Raw genomic sequence first — 18,409 nt, 5'->3', positions numbered from 1 at the left:
ATAGAGGGGGGGGGGGGGGTGGATACAATTGAAACAATGCAGCTTAAAGAGGAAGTAAACCCTGATGAGTTTACTTCCTCTTTGATTCCCTGCAAAGGTAAAGCATAATGGACTACTATGCATCGCATAGTAGTCCATTATATGTCACTTACCTGACACAGGAGCCAGCGAAGTCACCGCTGTCCCCTGTAGTTCCGAGTGTCCATTTTCTTGGTGGGTCTCGCTGCGATCGACGTCACTCCTGCGATCTGCGGCTTACCCAGTGCACCTGCGCGCCGCTGTCTTCAGGTAAATAGCTCCTAAACTGTATAGGTTTAGGAGATATTTCTTGGACCTACAGGTAAGCCTTAATCTAGGCTTACATGTAGGTAAAAGTGGTTTGTAAGGGTTTACAACCACTTTAACAGCTAGGAAAACTAACATATTTAATGAAGAGAGACAGGCTCTACAGCAGTTAAAACACAATAATGGGCACAGTCCTATCCCATATGTCATACATCTGTCAAATGGACATCTACCCATGTGTGGGCTACACTGAATAAGAGATCACTTTATTCGTTGATCCCCCACAGTGCTGGATTGCAGGCCATCCAATATCATCTTCAACGCTATAACTCCTATTCTCAGGAACTTCAGGAGTTTATTTTGTTAAGCATTGAGCTCTTATTAAAGCACAATTATTTTTTATTCTATGGCGTGTATTATGTCCAGCAATGTGGGGCGTCGATGGGTGCTAGATTCTCACCGTCCGTGGATAATCTCTACATGGGTTGGTGGGAGGAACAATTTTTGTTCTCTCCCAGCAACCTCTTTGCCAGGCAGATTGTATGATATGGTCGCTGCATCGATGACCTCCTGATGGTGTGGGTTGGTGACACTATAGGATTGCATGAATTTTGGAAATGCCTTAACCTCCCTGGTGGTATGATTATTTCAGATTTTTGATACTTAAAGGGGTACGATTATTTTGCATGGAAATTTGGCATTTTATATTGTAGGCCTGTAATTCTTATGCCCCGTACACACGAGCGGACTTTTCGACATCCAAACTCCGACGGACTGAGTCCGGCGGACTATCCGCTCGTGTGTGGGCTGCAACGGACTTTAGCTTCGCAAAAGTCTGACGGACTTTAGAAATGAAGCATGCTTCAAATTTTCCCGACGGAACTCCGCCGGACCCAGGTCCGATGTAGAAGTCCGCTCGTCTGTATGCTGTTCCGACAGTCCTAAAACGACGCATGCTCTGAAGCAAGTACGAGACGGAAGTGCTCGGTCTTGTAAAACTCCAGTTCGTATTGGAAGTAGCACATTCGTCATGCTGCAAATTCTGTGCTCGTTTAAATGTATAGCGCATCTTCTTTATAATGCTAGAAGAACGAAGCCTTTTGATTTATAATGCTAGAAGAACGAAGTTGCTTTGCTGCTCATATTCACTCACAGAGTTCTCACCAAACACATTTCTGTTTTATTTCTCCTCATCTCATGAATGATCTTGTTTTTATTTTAAAGCCCCATCTGAATTTTTTTTTTTTTTTTTTTTTTTTTTTACTAATTTTTTTTACTCCATATTTTTGGTACAATTCTTTACCATGTTTTTCTTGTGATCTCCATATTTAATTATTCTGTCAATTAAAACCCCCCCAAAAAAAAAAGTTGTTAACTTGACCGAATAATTAAATATGGAGATCACAAGAATAAAAATGTTAATGATTTCACCCAAAAATATTGATCAAAAAATTACTCCAAAAAAAAATAAAAAAAAATGAAAAAATGTTGGTGACTAATTTTTGGCCTACATATTTTTGGTACAATTCTTGACCATTTATTTTTTATTGTGATCTCCATATTTAATTGTTCCGTCAAGTTAAAACCAAAAACGTTATTTTTTTTTTTTTTTTTTCATTACCACAATAACCTTTTTATTTTTATTCTGGTGACAAGTTACCACAATAACATTTTTATTTTGTTTATAACCTCAAGGAGGTTAGTGTCCCTTGTTAATTTCACATTGTCTTTTATAGAAAGGTATTTGACCAAAAAACACATAGGCAATTATATTTTCAAACAAAAATATCCATTTATTCTGGTTCTACAAACAAAAAAATGAAGGCAACACTGGAGAAAATTGTGACATTTCTGTAGCCTTTTGGCCCCAGGGCAAACGTGAAACTATGTGGACAAGAAAATTCAAATTTTACAAAATCAAATATGGTCCCAGAATCCCAGACATCAAGAGCAGCATCAGATGGTATATATGTCCCCAGGCTGTGGTTGGTCGGACCAGAGTGAAGCCAGGTCATCACCTTCTTCTCTTCGCTCCACCCTTCACTGCACCCTTCCCTGCAGACTTCCCTGTAGCCTTCCTGGGAGGCTGTGTCTCCGATGGTGGACTCGTGGCAGGAGGAGGAGGAGGAGGAGGAACAGGAGGAATTTGCTCCACAATAGTACTGTTGGCTGATAAATCTCCACTGAACCCCTTCTGTAAGGACAGGAAAATCAGCCTTTCGCAGTGGAGACGTTGGCCCATCTCTAGTTGCTGGAGCCGGCTGGCAATGTAGCAGCCGTAGGCCTCTTCTGCGTCAGGGGGGCTGTTTAAAACATTAGTCGCCTCTCTAATGAGTCGCAGGGATTCCTCCTGTGCCTGTGTATTTTTTTTGGCCCTTTTGGATGGAAGACGGAGGGGAGGCACTTGAGAAGTCGTCATCCTTCTACTAGGCCCGGCCACCTCCTGCCTGACAGAGGGCATGGACTCCTCCTGGCTGAGAGTGGGCATAGCCTCCTCCTGCCTGCCACTTTCCTCACCTTCCTCCTGGCTGAGCTCCTCCTGTGTATAAAAAAGGGACATTGTTTTAGTTTTTTGTTCATCAATCCTAAACATTTTTCAGCTCCTGACTTCAAAATTCGGTTAATACATATAAAAGAGTATCATTATGACACCACTATTTCTTGTTTCTGCTGGTGACAAACATTTGTGGCCACTACTGTAAATTGATATGTCCAAATTTTAACTATTTTTTAACATCAATAATAGCGTACAAATTCGAATAACATCTAGTTAACATCATTAATATTCTGAATCTCACTATTTTTGATAAAAAAATACCTGGCTCCAGCTGGGTGCATCCGCTTCCTCCAGGATGGAAGGCTCATCAGCCTCTGCTGAGGTGGAGGGAATGCTGCAGGGAAGGGTGGAGGGAAGGGTGGAGGGAAGAGTAGAAAGCGACTCCCTGGGTTTATATCGGTCGTCCAGGAACCGTAGCTTTTCAAAGTACCACAGCCTGGGAACATACACATCACCTGGTGCTGCTCCTGATGTTTTGGATTGTTGTATTTTCCTCTTTTCCTTTCGGAACATATTTTGCAATATTTGAATTTTCTTATCCACAAAGTCCACGTCTGCCTCTGGGATCCAAGGCTGCACAAATGTCACAAATCTCTCCAGTGTTGCCCTCCTTACTTGTTTATTAAAATAATCCTTGTTCTTGGTATGCCACAGATTAGACATTTCTTTATACTTGTCTATAAAGAGACTTAAAAATTCTGGATCCCGGAATTTTTGATTCATTTTTCTGCAAGACAATACACAAGCCAAAAAACATAATGTTAGCTCAGACTCTCCTAATCTTAGCCCAAGATAGACTCCAGGATCTGCCACTTATTTGGGGAAATGGTTTAAACTTACCTTCGTTTTTCTTGCTCCCAACTTCTGTTCCTATTTTCGCAAACGAACATACGACATGTGATTTTTGTCGTTATATACAGTGCGTCCGCGTAGAACTACGCCTGCGTTGCCCGCCCCTGACGTTCTTTTAGTCAAGTTCATGGTTTCCCGCCCTTTCTGCGCACTTAACGTCCGTACGACATGTGCATTTTGGCGTAAGACCCAGTGCGTCCGCGTAGAACTACGCCTGCGTTGCCCGCCCCTGACGTTCTTTTAGTCAAGTTCATGGTTTCCCGCCCTTTCTGCGCACTTAACGTCCGTACGACATGTGCATTTTGGCGTAAGACCCAGTGCGTCCGCGTAGAACTACGCCTGCGTTGCCCGCCCCTGACGTTCTTTTAGTCAAGTTCATGGTTTCCCGCCCTTTCTGCGCACTTAACGTCCGTACGACATGTGCATTTTGGCGTAAGACCCAGTGCGTCCGCGTAGAACTACGCCTGCGTTGCCCGCCCCTGACGTTCTTTTAGTCAAGTTCATGGTTTCCCGCCCTTTCTGCGCACTTAACGTCCGTACGACATGTGCATTTTGGCGTAAGACCCAGTGCGTCCGCGTAGAACTACGCCTGCGTTGCCCGCCCCTGACGTTCTTTTAGTCAAGTTCATGGTTTCCCGCCCTTTCTGCGCACTTATTAACGTACGTACGACGTGTGATTTTGGCGTAAGACCCAGTGCGTCCGCGTAGAACTACGCCTGCGTTGCCCGCCCATGACGTTCTTTTACAAGAATATTTCCCGCCCCCTTTTCTCAACGGTGCGCAGTAGGAGAAACATGGCGGAAACACAACAGGTGCTTCATATGAACGACTCCAGTAGTCTGGAATCCCCGGAGCCACAAACGTCCCGATCCGGAAAGAGGAGATTTAAGGCCTCAAATATGGCATTTCAAGAAATGGTGGAGATGGTGGGAATCTTGCGAAGTAGGGATTATGATGGCAAGCATGGACCATACACCCATCCGAACTTGCGCAAGGCCAGAATCATGGCCAAAGTAGTAAAGACCCTGCATAAACGTTTTGGGGTACGACGGTCAAAAGACCAATTGAGGAAACGGTGGTCCGACCTGAAATTAAGGGAGCCGGATCAATACAGAAGGATCAAGAAAGTTCTGAAAAAAAGTAAGTACTTGTCGTGTGTTCCTATTTTATGATTATTGCATACAGATCCATATGCTTTACCTTTGTACAATGTAAAAAATTGCTGCTTTCATGTTGGTTACAGTAAAGAATCGTATCGTTTTAACAAACCCTCGTAAATTGTTCGTGGCAAACCTCGTTTATGATACAGGGTTTGAACAGCATTTTTTGGGTGTGTAATTTTTAGGACACAACAAATGATTAGGACATTGTGGTTTAGATGTGTTTCAAAATACAATGACTAGAAAAGAACATTCAGTGTAATTGAAGGAGAGGACACTTGGCAGCTGGGTAAAAACACATCTGCACTCATGAGCAAAGGTGTGGGACACCAGAGAACATTTATTAGGGTAAACCACACGCCACACAGGGTTCCCTGGTATACTTGGGGGGGGTTGGGCATGTGTGAACCTTGGCACAAAAACCTACTTATTAGCTTTTTTGGCAAAGTGAATTGATTTCTCATGTCTTCACATTTTGCATCTCTTCATAAACCGACAATTGTACAACACTTCTAATCAAGGTTTCATCTTCCTAGTTCTGGCCTTAAATATCTGTGTGCTAAAGTATACCTTTTGGTTTGTTAATTTCTCATAGGGGAGAAAAGCCTCACAAAGCAAGATCCCAGGGACCGCCATCCTTGCCAGGAGGAATGTGAGGTTAGCCCCATCCCCCCCGTGGATGTGCATGTGGAGGAAGGAGAGGTGGAAGAAGGAGAGGAGATGGGCACCCCACCAGGTGAGTGTCTGACACCACAGCTTCAGGTAATCGATGTATACCTGCATATTTCCAAACACATGTTTTTACATCTATTTTAGGTGATGTTGTGGTTGTGGAAAGCGACACATTTCCAAGCACCAGTGCCCCCCCCGAGGATGTCGAGGAAGGAGAGGTTGAGGAAGGAGAGGTGGAGGAAGTAGGGGAGCTGGGCACCCCACCAGGTGAGTGTCTGACACCCCAGCTTGTTGAAATCCATGTATGACTGCCTAATTTTTGACCCAATTTTTCACATCTATTGTAGGTGATGTTCTGTTTGTGGAAAGGGCCCCATTTTCCAGTGACAGCGCACAAAGGCTGATTGGCCAGATAATGGGCTGGAATGGGGAACTAGATGACATGCGAACTAGCCTGGATCTCATGAAGACTCAGATTGACAATATGCAGCTGGAAATGAAGAACATGATCGATATTTTGGGGAGAATATAATCCGTTTCTCCAGAATATCGATCATGTTCTTCATTTCCCTTGTTTTAAAGCAAAGATTGTTTTACTTCACCAATTTTTACGATTGTGGCTGATTGTTGTTTTATACATTTTTCATATTTTTACTAGAAAAATAAAAACCACCAAAAAAATAAAAAAAATATTTAAAAAATTGAAAAAAAAGGAAACCAAAAAATGTTTGGCAAAGAAAGTTAAATAAACCCCCCAAAAATTTTACATCACTAAATATTCAATGGCACATGTGAATGTGGCCAAATTAAAATTTTGAAGAATCAAGAATGTGTGGCGTATTCTTTCAATGCTTAATACCAGTTTGGGAAAAGGGATTTTGTGTATACAGTGACAATGGGCCTTATTGAATTTAATGAAAATACACTTGGCACTACAAGTACACTAGGATAACATAGGAGACAGCACAAACCAAAAGCAAGCAAGAAAACACATTTCAGATTTGAGGTTATTTTATTATTTTCCTCTTTTTTAAAATTAAATATTGGGGGGCATTGCAATGGCCCCCCTACCATTAAAATAAGTGACATATCTCTCACGCACTTCCCGTGCACTTTGGGGGGCCAAGCCAGTACGGCCAGTATCCAGGCCTGTCATAGATTCTGGCCCAACTCCAGCCTCCGGCATTATTCCTGAGAAATATGTCGTTGAATTTTTGTGCAAAAAGTTGTGCAAAATGCAGCACGTAAGGATGACATGGTTCAGTTTGTATTCCGCTAGGTTGATATCCGTCAGAAATACACGGAACCGGCTGGCCATTATGCCAAAAGCATTTTCCACCACTCTTCTTGCTCTGGCCAGCCGGTAGTTGTAAACCCTCCTCTCCGGGGTGAGGGCTCTTTGGGGGAATGGCCGCATTATGTGGTTGTGCAGAGCAAAAGCCTCATCCGCAATGAATACAAAGGGTAGTTCCTCCACATTCTCCGAATCAGGTGGCAAGCCCAGGCCACCTGTCTGTAGACGGCGGTAGAACTCCGTCTCGGCGAAGACTCCTCCATCCGACATGCGGCCATTCTTCCCCACGTCCACATAGAGAAATTCATACTGTGCCGACACCACCGCCATTAACACAATACTGTGAAACCCCTTGTAATTAAAAAAGTATGACCCCGAATGGGGTGGTGGCACAATGTGGACGTGCTTCCCATCTATGGCACCACCGCAGTTAGGAAAGTCCCACCGGGTGGCAAAATGGGATGCCACAGTCTGCCATTCCTGTGGCGATGAAGGAAACTGGGGAGGCAAAAAGCAGAAAAAAAACAAAATAAGTACTTTGGCACATTAAACATTGTACATTACAACACAAACTTTATTTCACGCTTCTGCCTAGTCACATGACACCGATCGTCTGCTCCCTGTCATTGGGAGCAGTGATCAGGGTCATGTCACTGCTAGCCCATCCCCCAGACAGTTAAGAAAAACACTCACCCAGAACACACTTTAAACCATTCCTTGGCCCCCTTGTGCTTAATAAAACACCTTCACTGCATGTGACATTTTTACAGTAATCAAGACAATTTTTGACAGCATTGATCACTGTATTAATGACAATGGTCACAAAAATGTATGGAAATTGGCCAATGTGTCCGCCATAATGTGGCAGTCACCAGAAAAAAAAAAAAAACCAACAAAAAAAAAAAACGTTATCAACGCCATTACTATTTTCAAAAATGGCAACATTTTAAAAATGCCAGCAAAATAGACCATATTTACTAAACGATAGAACTTGAAAAAAAAAAAAAACAAGAAACACTTAAATTGAGTTTCATTTTAACACATTTTTGTGTACTAAAAGACTACGTATCAGCATCAAATGAGGTCCCCAAAAATCATGGTGAGATATTTTAGTGACTATCTTTCTTTAGAGCGAAAAGAGAGAAAAAAAAGCATATTTAGAAAAATGCATTTTGTGTTTGTTGGTGGTTAATCACCAAAACTAAAAAAGCAGAGGTGATCAAAGACAACCAAATACAAAATCGCTTTGTGCTAATAAAATGAAGATAATTTACTAGGAGGAGCCATGTTACAAGGACGCACAATTGTCAATTCAAACAACGCACTGCCAAATCACCCAAAAAAGTGATGAAGGTCAGGAAGGGGGGGAAAATCATTCCAGGGTTGAAGTGTGTTAAAAATACAAGATATAATTCAACATTAATTTAAGGACACACAGACTCGTTGGAATTATATTAAGTGTGTGTGTGGGGGGGATCCAGTTAAAGGACACACAGACCATTTGGGATACTATTAAATTAAGGGGGGGGGGGGGGATTCAGTTAAGGGGACACAGACCATTTGGAATAAGCTTTAAAATGTTTGGTTTTAGGATAAAGCAATAGAATGGAGCTGACAAAAGACATTTTAAGTGACTAGACTAGGTGGATATGGGCCTACCATAGCATGTTGGTGAGGTTTAATGAAGGCAAATATGCATGAAAAAGAAAAAAGGAGCATTAAAAGATTGCAGCATGCATGAGGACAAAGGGGACATTCACAGCATATTGCAATCATGGTAATTAGAGATTGAGGAAAGAAATACAAGGCATTAGCAAACATTAAAGACAATAAAATGTGATGTTAACTGCGAAATCTTACCTTAATATAGTCCTCCTGCAGGACCTGTATAATGGCAGAACAGGTCTCTGGGATAATGATCCCCAGAGCCTGGGGGGAGATGCCTGTCGAGAACTTCAAGTCCTGAAGGCTTCTCCCTGTCGCCAAGTAGCGCAACGTGGCGACGAGCCTCTGCTCCGGAGTGATGGCTTGCCGCATGCAGGTATCCTGCCTGCTGATATAAGGGGTCAGCAAAGCCAGCAGACGGTGAAAAACGGGGTCCGTCATCCGGAGATAATTCCTGAAATCATCAGGATTATTCTCCCGGATCTCACGAAGCAAAGGCATGTGCGAGAACTGGTCACGCTGGAGCAACCAATTCTTCGTCCATGAACTCCTCAACACCCCGTCCAAGGACTGCTCTTGGGTTGCAGAATGAACTACAACACCAAGCGCAAGCAAAGCACGAACTCGACGACGAGTACGTACACGCAACATGGCTTCAAAACGGTCGGATTGTCAGAGCGAACTTAACAGACGTCACTGAAGAACAGCAAGGCCTGTGAAGAGCGACCTGAAAGTCAGCGAGCGCAGTTAGATCGCACTGCAAAATACAGACACGAACTGACTACACGCACTAAAAAACAGATACAAACCTCACAAGCACAAACTGAAAAGCAGTGAAAAACGTTCTGGAAAATACGAGTCTGAAAACCGCGAATCGTCTCTCACCAAACTTCTACTAACACGAGATAAACACGAAATTAGCAGAAGGAGCCCAAAGGGTGGCGCACTTGCTATTGAACTTCCGTTTTATAGTCTCGTCGGACCTGGTGTACGTCACAGCGGACCAGACGGGCGGACTTTAGTGTGATCGTGTGTAGGCAAGTCCGTTGCGTCGGAACTCTGTCGGAACTCCGGCGGAACTCCGGCGGAACTCCGTTGGGAACTCCTTCGGAATTAAGTCCGCTCGTGTGTACGGGGCATTAGGAATAACTCACTTAAATCTGTCCAAACCAGAGTCTAGTAGAAATCCCAGGTATGACATTTTTTTTAAAACAAAATTGTAATTTAAAATATAATAAATAACTATAAATAATTATATCAAATAATAATATAATAATAATAAAAATTATTCAATAATGTAATTAAATCAAAAACACTGAAATTTGCTCAGTTGCAGAATTGTCACTGTCATTACTTTTCAGTATTTGATGACGGATCTCCCCACAAATCACTATCACTCAATTCTGTGAGTGATTCTAATTTATTATCGCTGTTTTCTAGCTGGTCTAAAACCACTTTTGATGTAAAGGGGCAGTTTTGGTTGCTATGGACAATTTCCAGTTTGCAGGCATAAAGAACAGTTTTTATAATATAAAACTACATACAGGGGACTGGACAGACCACTAGGGACAAAAGGGACGTGAAATAATTTCATACAGCAATGTAATCTGTAAGATTACATTATACTGTATTTATGTGTGTGTTTCGCTTTTTGAATTTGGCGCCGTTCTTCGTCCTGTGCGTCGCAACGCTCGCAGGGAATGGAGCTTGGCTTCGTGATACATTGAGCGGAGGATGAGCCACTCACACAGCTGGGGGACATCGCTGGATCCAGGGGATAAGGTAAGCACAAAAAAAAACAAAACTATTGCGCTTGGGGAAAACCTTAAAAAGCTGCAACTAAAAACCATCTAATATCAAGATATGGATAAACTCAGAAAAAATTGTATATATAAAGTTGCGCTAAAATTACATGAAAAATTAAAGTGAGAAATCTAATGCAAATCATTAAAATTACAAATCAAAAAACATCCTGTGTAAAGTTCAATCAAGAAAGAAGGAGTCTTTTGTAATCAGGGACTCTCTGTTTCCAAAAAAAAACAATGAATAGGGAAATCGATCCTTTTTACGAATTCAGTGTAATCTTCTTACAAATCCAGAGCTGAAAAAGGTTTGACTCTTACCGCAATGGGTGAACTCCAAATCAACGGAGTCGTTAGCGCGAGCAGACAGCCCTCTGCAGGGTTCTTTTGCGTGTAATCCGTTCCGGTGTGCTACTAGACGTATGGATAGATGCGGATCATTCGGAAGTAACCAGCCCAGATTGAAACGATTCCGTACGTCCTACTTCCTCTCTCGATCACCGTAGAAAGTGGCTATCCGATCTCCCTGTACGTCTGGAGTTTTTATAGCTCCCCAGTGAATCGTCCGATGTCAAGGTTTTTCAATACGCAAACCTGTAGTAAAACACAAGATACTCGGGCTTGTTTCAGCGAAGATCTGCATTTTACATGGTTGTGCTACATCAGTGCTGCACAAGGAACCTGAAACCAAAGCGTTTCTGTTTTATAGACAAGTAGTATTTGCTGTTGTTACCTGCAGACTTGTGTCTGCCCCGATCAGCCTTCTCAGGTGTGTCCCACCTCACAGGAGGCTGAAGATCTTCTCTTTTTTGATTTGATAAGGTAAGCACACTCTTCCTGGATCCTGCGATGCAATCCCGAGTCTGGCTCTGGGTTATCGCTTTTGGTTCTGAAATTTCCACCCCGGGCCAGACTCAGGAATACCGACAGGGAGGTTAATGACAATCAGTTAAATTTGCATTTTTCAATTGAGCATGATGCTTTCAGTATCAACTTTTTAGACATCACCCTAATGGGTGATCCAACTACAGGTGATGTTTCCGCATGCACCTATAGGAAACCATGCTCTGGTAACACTACACTTTTAGCAGCCATTTGTCATCCATCCCACACTATCAATGTCATCCTTTATGGGGGGGAGTTTATTTGAGCCAAACAAAACTGTTCAACAGACTCAGCCTTTGAGCTGGAATGCAAGGCCGTTCATCAGTGCTTATTGGACAGAGGATATAAGGAATCTGTTATACACCAAGAACTGGAAAGGGTTTTGATAATGGACAGAGAGGAATTAATGTCAGATAAGCATAAAAACAAGAGAGTATAAAAAGAAGAATACATCTTATAAACCTTAAAACTCTAGAAACAGAAGAAATATAAAATTACTTTACTGGGGACAACCCAAAATATGGATTTTTTTTTTTACTTTCCCTTTTCTTTAATTCTTATTTTATTGACAATTTTTAAGAAATTTACATAACCAACAAACAGATTCCGTAATTCACAGGTTTCCCTTAACATCTTCCATGCCTGCAAAATTTGACAACATTGTTCATAAGTGTCTATCTCCTGTGACAAGAGAGTCTCCATCCTCGCAAATATAATCCATCTCTGAAATCCACTCAGTCAACGATGGAATGTGCCGGCCGCCAATGGCGCAGGATATCTTGCAGCTGTCAACCAGTGTCTCAGAAGGCCTTTTTTAATGCTTTTATACGAGCCAGGGAGTATGGATAACAAAGTAATTTGGGGTATGTTGGGAATAGCTTCCCCCGTTACCCGGGCATGAAGCTGGAGTATCATATCCCAAAAATTATAAACTGAAGGACATTCTCACCAAATATGTAATAACGAACCTTTGGCAGAATGACAACGCCAACACAAGTCTGTAACATTTGGATATATCTGGTGGAGCAGTACCAGACATCTGTACCATCGAGAAAGAAGCTTAAAGTTCTTCTCTTGTGCCTAAGTCTGGATTCACACCTATGCATTTTTAGTGCTTTTTGCAATTTGCAGATTTGCACTACAGTCCATTTAACATGGTTTCCTATGGAACACGTTCTGTAGTGCAAATCTGCAAAATGCAAAAAGCACTAAAAATGCATAGGTGTGAATCCAGCCTTAGTAGCTAACGACATATTATGTGTGAGAGTAAATGCGTTTTCCCATTCCTCTGTTTTAATTTGGACCTTCAAGTCTCTATGCCACTTATCTGTAAACTCTGGGGGATATGGATGGAGTCTAGAAATAAGAACCCTATACACAGAAGACAAAATATGTTCCGGTACAGTTTCTTGTAACAAAAGAGATTCAAAGGGATCTGGCTCTCTGTTAAACACATCTATAGAAGGGAAATAGGAAAGAAAAGATGTTAGTTGCCGATATTTCAGCCATTTAATTGACTGCTGCTGTAAAGGGATCAAATTTGAATACGGTGGGAGCTCTCCCTGAGAAAGAATTTGAGATATTTGACGATTTGGCTCCTTGCCCCTTGTCAGAAAATTTCTCCGTGCCATTGCTGGGGGGAACGCTGGATTGCCAAAACTTTCCCTTTTAATAATGATGGTAATAATAATGATATACGAGACAAATAGAGAGGGTGAATCTCCCTAATGCAGAAAGCAATTAAAACCTGACAGGTGTTCTAATCCCTCTCCACTCTATCCAAAACAAAAAAGTTTTGCCTTTAGTTATACTTTAAGAATTATAATTACATACCGCAATGTATTGAAGTTGTGATTTATTCGTCAGTTTATAACCGCAATGTTGATATTGTGTTAAATAAATGCATATGACAGCCCTTTCAGGTAACAAGGAAAATTTCAAAATTAGATGATTAGAGCCCCAGTGATGTTTATTAACCCAAGCTACAAAGAATACACCAAAAATATACTGAAAGATTACTGTCTAGATGGCTGCAGAGATTAAGTTTAATATTTTAAGAGATCTGTCAGGAGAGAATATAGCTAACCTGATCTTTTTGGAGGAGGACTCCAAGGAATTTATTTACTCTGTTAGAATTACTTGAATTCTAGATTAAGTACAGCAATTGGCCTTTACTTCCTAGGAGACCAGATTTTCTTATTGAGTTAGGCTGGGTTCACACCATTGCTAATTGGATGCAGGTTCCCCGCATCCAATTCGCATAGCAGGAGATTGTGACCGGCTCTCTATGGAGCCGGTTCACACATCTCTGCAGCAGTTCCAGTGCGAATTGCACAGGAGCTGGAGCGTCTTTTGGTCTGTTTCAGATCCAAATTCAGCCCAAAATTTGGGCTGAAATCGGACCTGAAACTGTGAGACCCCCGGACTCCTGCTGTGAGCAACTGATTTCTAGTGTGAACCCAGTCTTAATGTTTAAGTTTACCTTTTCATAAAAAATGAAAAGGTGAACTAACTCTCAATACACTTTCCACGCCCCCAGTCCCCACTGCATATTGCAGATGTACATGCCATCTTCTGCAGCCCATGCCCAGCTGGTGTAACAAGCAATACACTTTAAACTTCACTACAGAGTCCCAGAGGCTGTGTTGCCTCATAATGTTCACAATGGCCTAGCAGTCATTGGTCAGCAGTGCACAGATGTCATCCAAGAATAAATGAGGCTCAGAAGTGATACACATTTAAAAGGCAGATTAGGTTTTACACTTGGATTACACATCAACTTGTTTTACTGTCTGTAGGCTTTAAATAAATATATATATAGTTTGTTACATAAAGAAAATGTAATTTATTTTACTGTACATTTTATTAGTATTATTGTAAGCTCATTTGTCTGTACTTCTGCTGTGGATTACAGGAGTGCGAATCGTTTTGCACTCCTGTAATCCTCTGACCCATTTTCAACAGACAGTGGGCTGAAGCCAGCTGTCTTCTGAAGTCACCGAGCTGGTCCAGGCTCAGGCAAGATCGGGACAATGAAGTCAAGATCAGCCTACATGCCTGGACAGGGTACCCGGATCAGACTCTCAGCGAGAGAGGTCACCAGCTCTCCCTGAGAACCAAGCGATCTGTGGTGTTTGATTGCTCTGTTATAGCTGGCAGAGGACAGATACAGTATTCTTCTTTTGAATAAGAGTCCCCTTTATTTCTACCAGGTTCCAAAGTGAATCCTGGAACTCAGTTCTGCCATAACTCCTGGGGCTTCCAAATCCTCCAAATCCATAAACACATCCTCCTCTCAATGAGGGGATAGCCCTACTTATCTATTTACCTTTGTGGCCATCTGGTCCTGATATGTTTTTGACATTTAGGGTCCAGAGCATGGTGTCCAGAGGCAACTAGCTGTTATTTCTGTCTCTAACTAAACTCCAGTTTGTTGTTAAACTTGCTTACATCCCTACAAAGATTGGCAGACATCCCCCTGCGAGCTCCTCTCGCAGGGGGACATAACCTTTTTTCACCTTTGTGCCCCCTCTGGGTGCAAAATTTCTGCTTGGAATCTGCCAGTTCTGTCATTGCTTTTCTCCATCCAGGGGACCTTCTGCACTCTGTGGATGCCTACTTGCATGTCTCTATTTTCCCAGTGCATCAAGGCTACCTGCATTTTGTTGTGTGCTCACAGCATTATCAACATGTCACCCTTCCCTTTGGTCTGTCCACTGCACCTAGGGTTTTCATCAAGGTGCTAGCCTCTGTTCTTGCCTTGCTCAAAGGATTCCCTTAGGGGGATATCTAGATGATCTCCTTTAAAGAATACAATCAGCACAGTTTATATCATCTAATTGAGGTTGAGGTGCTTAACCTTCGGAAGGTAGTACTGGAACTGGATCTTCTCACTTGGACTATTTGGGCACAATCCTGGATATAGTCTTGTCCAAGGATTTCCTTCCTCTGGACAAATTCCAGACCCTTTCCTTCCATGTTTGGACTCTGCAGTCTAGTAGCCAACTGACCCTCTACTATTGTATGAGGTTCCTGAGCTTAATGGTGGCCTCTTTCATGGAAGTTTTATCTGCTGACTTTTACTCCAGACTGTTATTTGCATTGAACAGAATGGCTCGGTCTCTGGACTATCACTGCCTGACCCGCAAAACTAGGCTTGCCCTGGCATGAGACCAGTGCTGAAGTCAGGAGAAACATTTCTGCCATTGGTCTCAGGTGGTTTCTCCCATTCACCTTAATTAGAGTATTGTTCTAAGGCAGTAATGGCAAACCTTGGCACCCCAGATGTTTTGGCACTACATTTCCCATGATCCTCAACTACACTGCAGAGTGCATGAGCATCATGGGAAATGTAGTTCCAAAACATCTTGGGTGCCAAGGTTTGCCATCACTGTTCTAGGGTCTCTCTGCTCTGAAATGATCTAAAGATATTTCCCTCTATTGTCTGTATATAGTACATGCTGTTGGTGTCTGTCTCTTGGCTACAGATTCCATACATCAGTCTGACTCTCTGTCTTTCTTGCAGGTTCTGATAATTGAGAATCTGTTTCTGCTCCACTAGCCTGGTGGATTCTGCAACTTGTCACTCAAGCAATCTCGGGACTACGTTTTCTTCTTTTCCCATAAGAGCTTGACATCACTAAGTTGGTTAGTGTCTCTTGGGCTTGTCAGCATCAGGTACTGTTTCTCAGATTTGCAAGGCTGCCACTTCACATGTTCATTAAGTTTTATCAGGTAGACATTCAAGCCCCAGCTGATACTGGTTTCAGTCATAAGGTTATTCAGGCTGCTCTGTACAAGAAACAATGAGCAGAAGATTTGAGGCAACTTTCGACTTTTATGTTTCGGTAAAGACTCACAAAAATATATATTTTTTTAAATATATACATTTATTAAGACATAACATGGTTAAAAATTGCCCTTCGGGGCTTTGAGGCACCTGTTGGTTCTTGTCAGCATTTTTGGTGAGTTCAGGTTGCTTACTCTCTTTGGTGATGCATTACAGATGAGGAACATTGCATATATGCATATAAGTATTATAGTTGTGGTTGCATTGTTTATGGGATGTTCCACCTCTATGGCAGTCAATAGGTGGTCCATGTTCTTTTCCCAAAAGTTTGCAATCCTAACATGTCTATTTTGTTTCATTATGTTAAGATTATTTATGTAAATGTCTATTTCTTTATAGAGATGAACTCTGAACTATACTCCTGAAGAAGCAGGTTCGCCGCAAAACATGTTTAGATTGAACTGGCAAGTGATGAATATCTAACCCCTCTCCTGGATGGATACACGTTAATTCTTTCCAGTTCTTTTCAGAGCTATTGAAATTATAATATTTGTAATGTCTCTCTTGAATGAATGAATGAATGAAATACTTGTATAGCGCACAATGCGAACTGAATCGCCTCTAGGCGCTGTGGCGAGCTTTGATCATCTGCTAAAAGAGGAAGGTCTTGAGTTTTTTGCTAAAAGCCAGGTGATTTTCTTCCAGGCGGATGTTGATTGGTAGAGCATTCCATAGCCGAGGCCTTTGGACAGCGAATCTCCGATCACCCTTGGATTTATACCGGGCTTTGGGCACGAGGAGGAGGTTTTTGTTGGCTGATCGAAGACTGCGGTTTGGTGTGTAATGATTTATTTTCTCCATTAGGTATTGCGGAGCTTCTCTATGCACGCATTTGTGGGTGAGGCACAGGGTCTTGAACGTGATCCGATTTTTTACGGTTAGCCAATGTAAGCTCCTCAGTGAAGGAGAGATGGATTCCCAGGGTTTTTTTCCTGTTATCAGCCTTGCCGCCGTGTTTTGGATCAGTTGTAATCGCGCAAGTTGATATTGTGGTAATCCTATGTAAAGCGAGTTTGCGTAGTCCAGTCGTGAATTAATGATTGTTCCAACTACCACTGCTTTGTCATTCTTTGGGATAAAAGGGATGAGTCTGCGAAGCATGCACAGCAGATGGTGAGATCGACTGACTACAGATCCTATTTGCGCATCCATTGACATTTGTGCGTCTAAAATAACCCCGAGACTCTTCGCTTTGGTCTTTGGGGAGATAGTCTGCCCAAAGACGGTTGGTGGAGACCAGGAGGTTTTGGTTGTGGGCTTATGATTTGGGTGTAAGATAAGAAGCTCTGTCTTTGATTCGTTCAGCTGGAGGGAGTTGGTGGTCATCCAGTCCTCTATTGATTTGAGGCAGTTTTCAAGTTGTTGTTGGTGATCTTTTTTTCCATTGATCCGGAAATAAAGTTGCGTGTCGTCAGCGTAAGAGTGGAAGCAGAGATCTGAGCATCTGATGATTTGAAGGAGTGGGCGAATGTAAATGTTGAAGAGAACTGGTGACAACGGAGAGCCTTGAGGGACTCCGCAGGTGACTGCCGAGTTTCGGAGAGGAATTTTCCTAGTTTCACTGTCTGTGACCGATTTCCTAGGAAGGACGCGAACCATTGGAGATCTATGTCTTGGACTCCAGCTACTTCTGTGAGGCGGACGAGTAGAGAATTGTGATCTACTGTATCAAACGCTGCACTTAGGTATAGCAGTACGAGGAGACACGGCTCTCCGCCATCTGCTGCTTCGAGGGCGTCATCCAAAATCTTGAGGAGAGCTGTTTCTGTTCCATGACCCGGGCGGAAGCCTGATTGCAGCTGGTCCAGGAGTTTGTGAGTATCCAGGTGAAGTTGTAGCTGATGTACTACAGCTTTCTCCATGATCTTAGAAATGGTGTTGAGGCTTGTAATTGGCCTACGGTTGTTTGGATCCTGAGGGTCCAGGTTTGGTTTCTTGAGTAGAGGTTTGACGATGCCTTGTTTGAGGATGCTGGGAACAATCCCTTCGTGGAATGATCGGTTTATGAGGTGGGTTATGGTTGGAGCCACGATGTCGGAGCATTCTTTCAGTAGTTTTGTGGGGATGATGTCAATAGGTGAGGTACTGTCACGCAGTTTATTAATTATGTTTTTTGCGGTGTCTACGGTAATTGGGGATAGTGAAAATTTTGGCGGTTGCGGTATGTTGGTGCAGACATCCTCTTTATGTATTTGCCGGCTGAGGTTGGATGTTTTCTTCTGACAAATTGTTTCCCTGATGGTTTTGACTTTATTGATGAAAAAATCCGACAGTTTGTCACAGTAATCCTGGGATTCGCTTTCTGGGGGTTCTAGGCACACCGGATTCATTGATTGATTAACCAGTTTAAACAGTTCCCGTGGTTGGTTTGCGGCCGTTGAGATTGTA

At 42.5% G+C, this 18,409-nt stretch overlaps 1 protein-coding gene and 1 long non-coding RNA gene across 2 annotated transcripts; one reads left to right on the top strand and one right to left on the bottom strand.

Annotated features, from left to right (window-relative positions):
* Window positions 1–1,999: 1,999 nt before the first annotated feature.
* Window positions 2,000–3,812, bottom strand: LOC143990203 (uncharacterized). The gene is made up of 2 exons (XM_077490318.1): window positions 3,104–3,812; window positions 2,000–2,824 (listed from the first exon to the last, which is right to left on the bottom strand). Exons 1-2 carry the CDS (start codon window positions 3,563–3,565, stop codon window positions 2,300–2,302), a joined length of 987 nt encoding a protein of 328 aa, XP_077346444.1. The 5' UTR covers window positions 3,566–3,812; the 3' UTR covers window positions 2,000–2,299.
* Window positions 3,813–4,802: 990 nt separating this feature from the next.
* LOC143988534 (uncharacterized) lies at window positions 4,803–6,355 on the top strand. Its single transcript, XR_013276880.1, has 2 exons — window positions 4,803–5,590; window positions 5,671–6,355. It is a non-coding gene; the product is annotated as an uncharacterized LOC143988534 (long non-coding RNA).
* The last annotated feature ends 12,054 nt before the right edge of the window (window positions 6,356–18,409 follow it).

Source organism: Lithobates pipiens, unplaced genomic scaffold (genome assembly GCF_037356315.1).
Source record: "Lithobates pipiens isolate NorthernLeopardFrog02 unplaced genomic scaffold, aLitPip1_a1.2 Scaffold_18, whole genome shotgun sequence".
Lineage (NCBI taxonomy): Eukaryota > Metazoa > Chordata > Amphibia > Anura > Ranidae > Lithobates > Lithobates pipiens.
The sequence above is the reverse complement of the archived record's forward strand: the minus strand, read 5'-3'. Positions and strand labels throughout refer to the sequence as shown.

Coding starts and splice junctions, on each gene's coding strand:
- LOC143990203 (XM_077490318.1), bottom strand. CDS start 3,565: ATGAATCAAAAATTCCGGGATCCAGAATTTTTAAGTCTCTTTATAGAC. Junction 2,825..3,103: donor ATGCACCCAGCTGGAGCCAG/GTATTTTTTTAT, acceptor TTTTATACACAG/GAGGAGCTCAGCCAGGAGGA.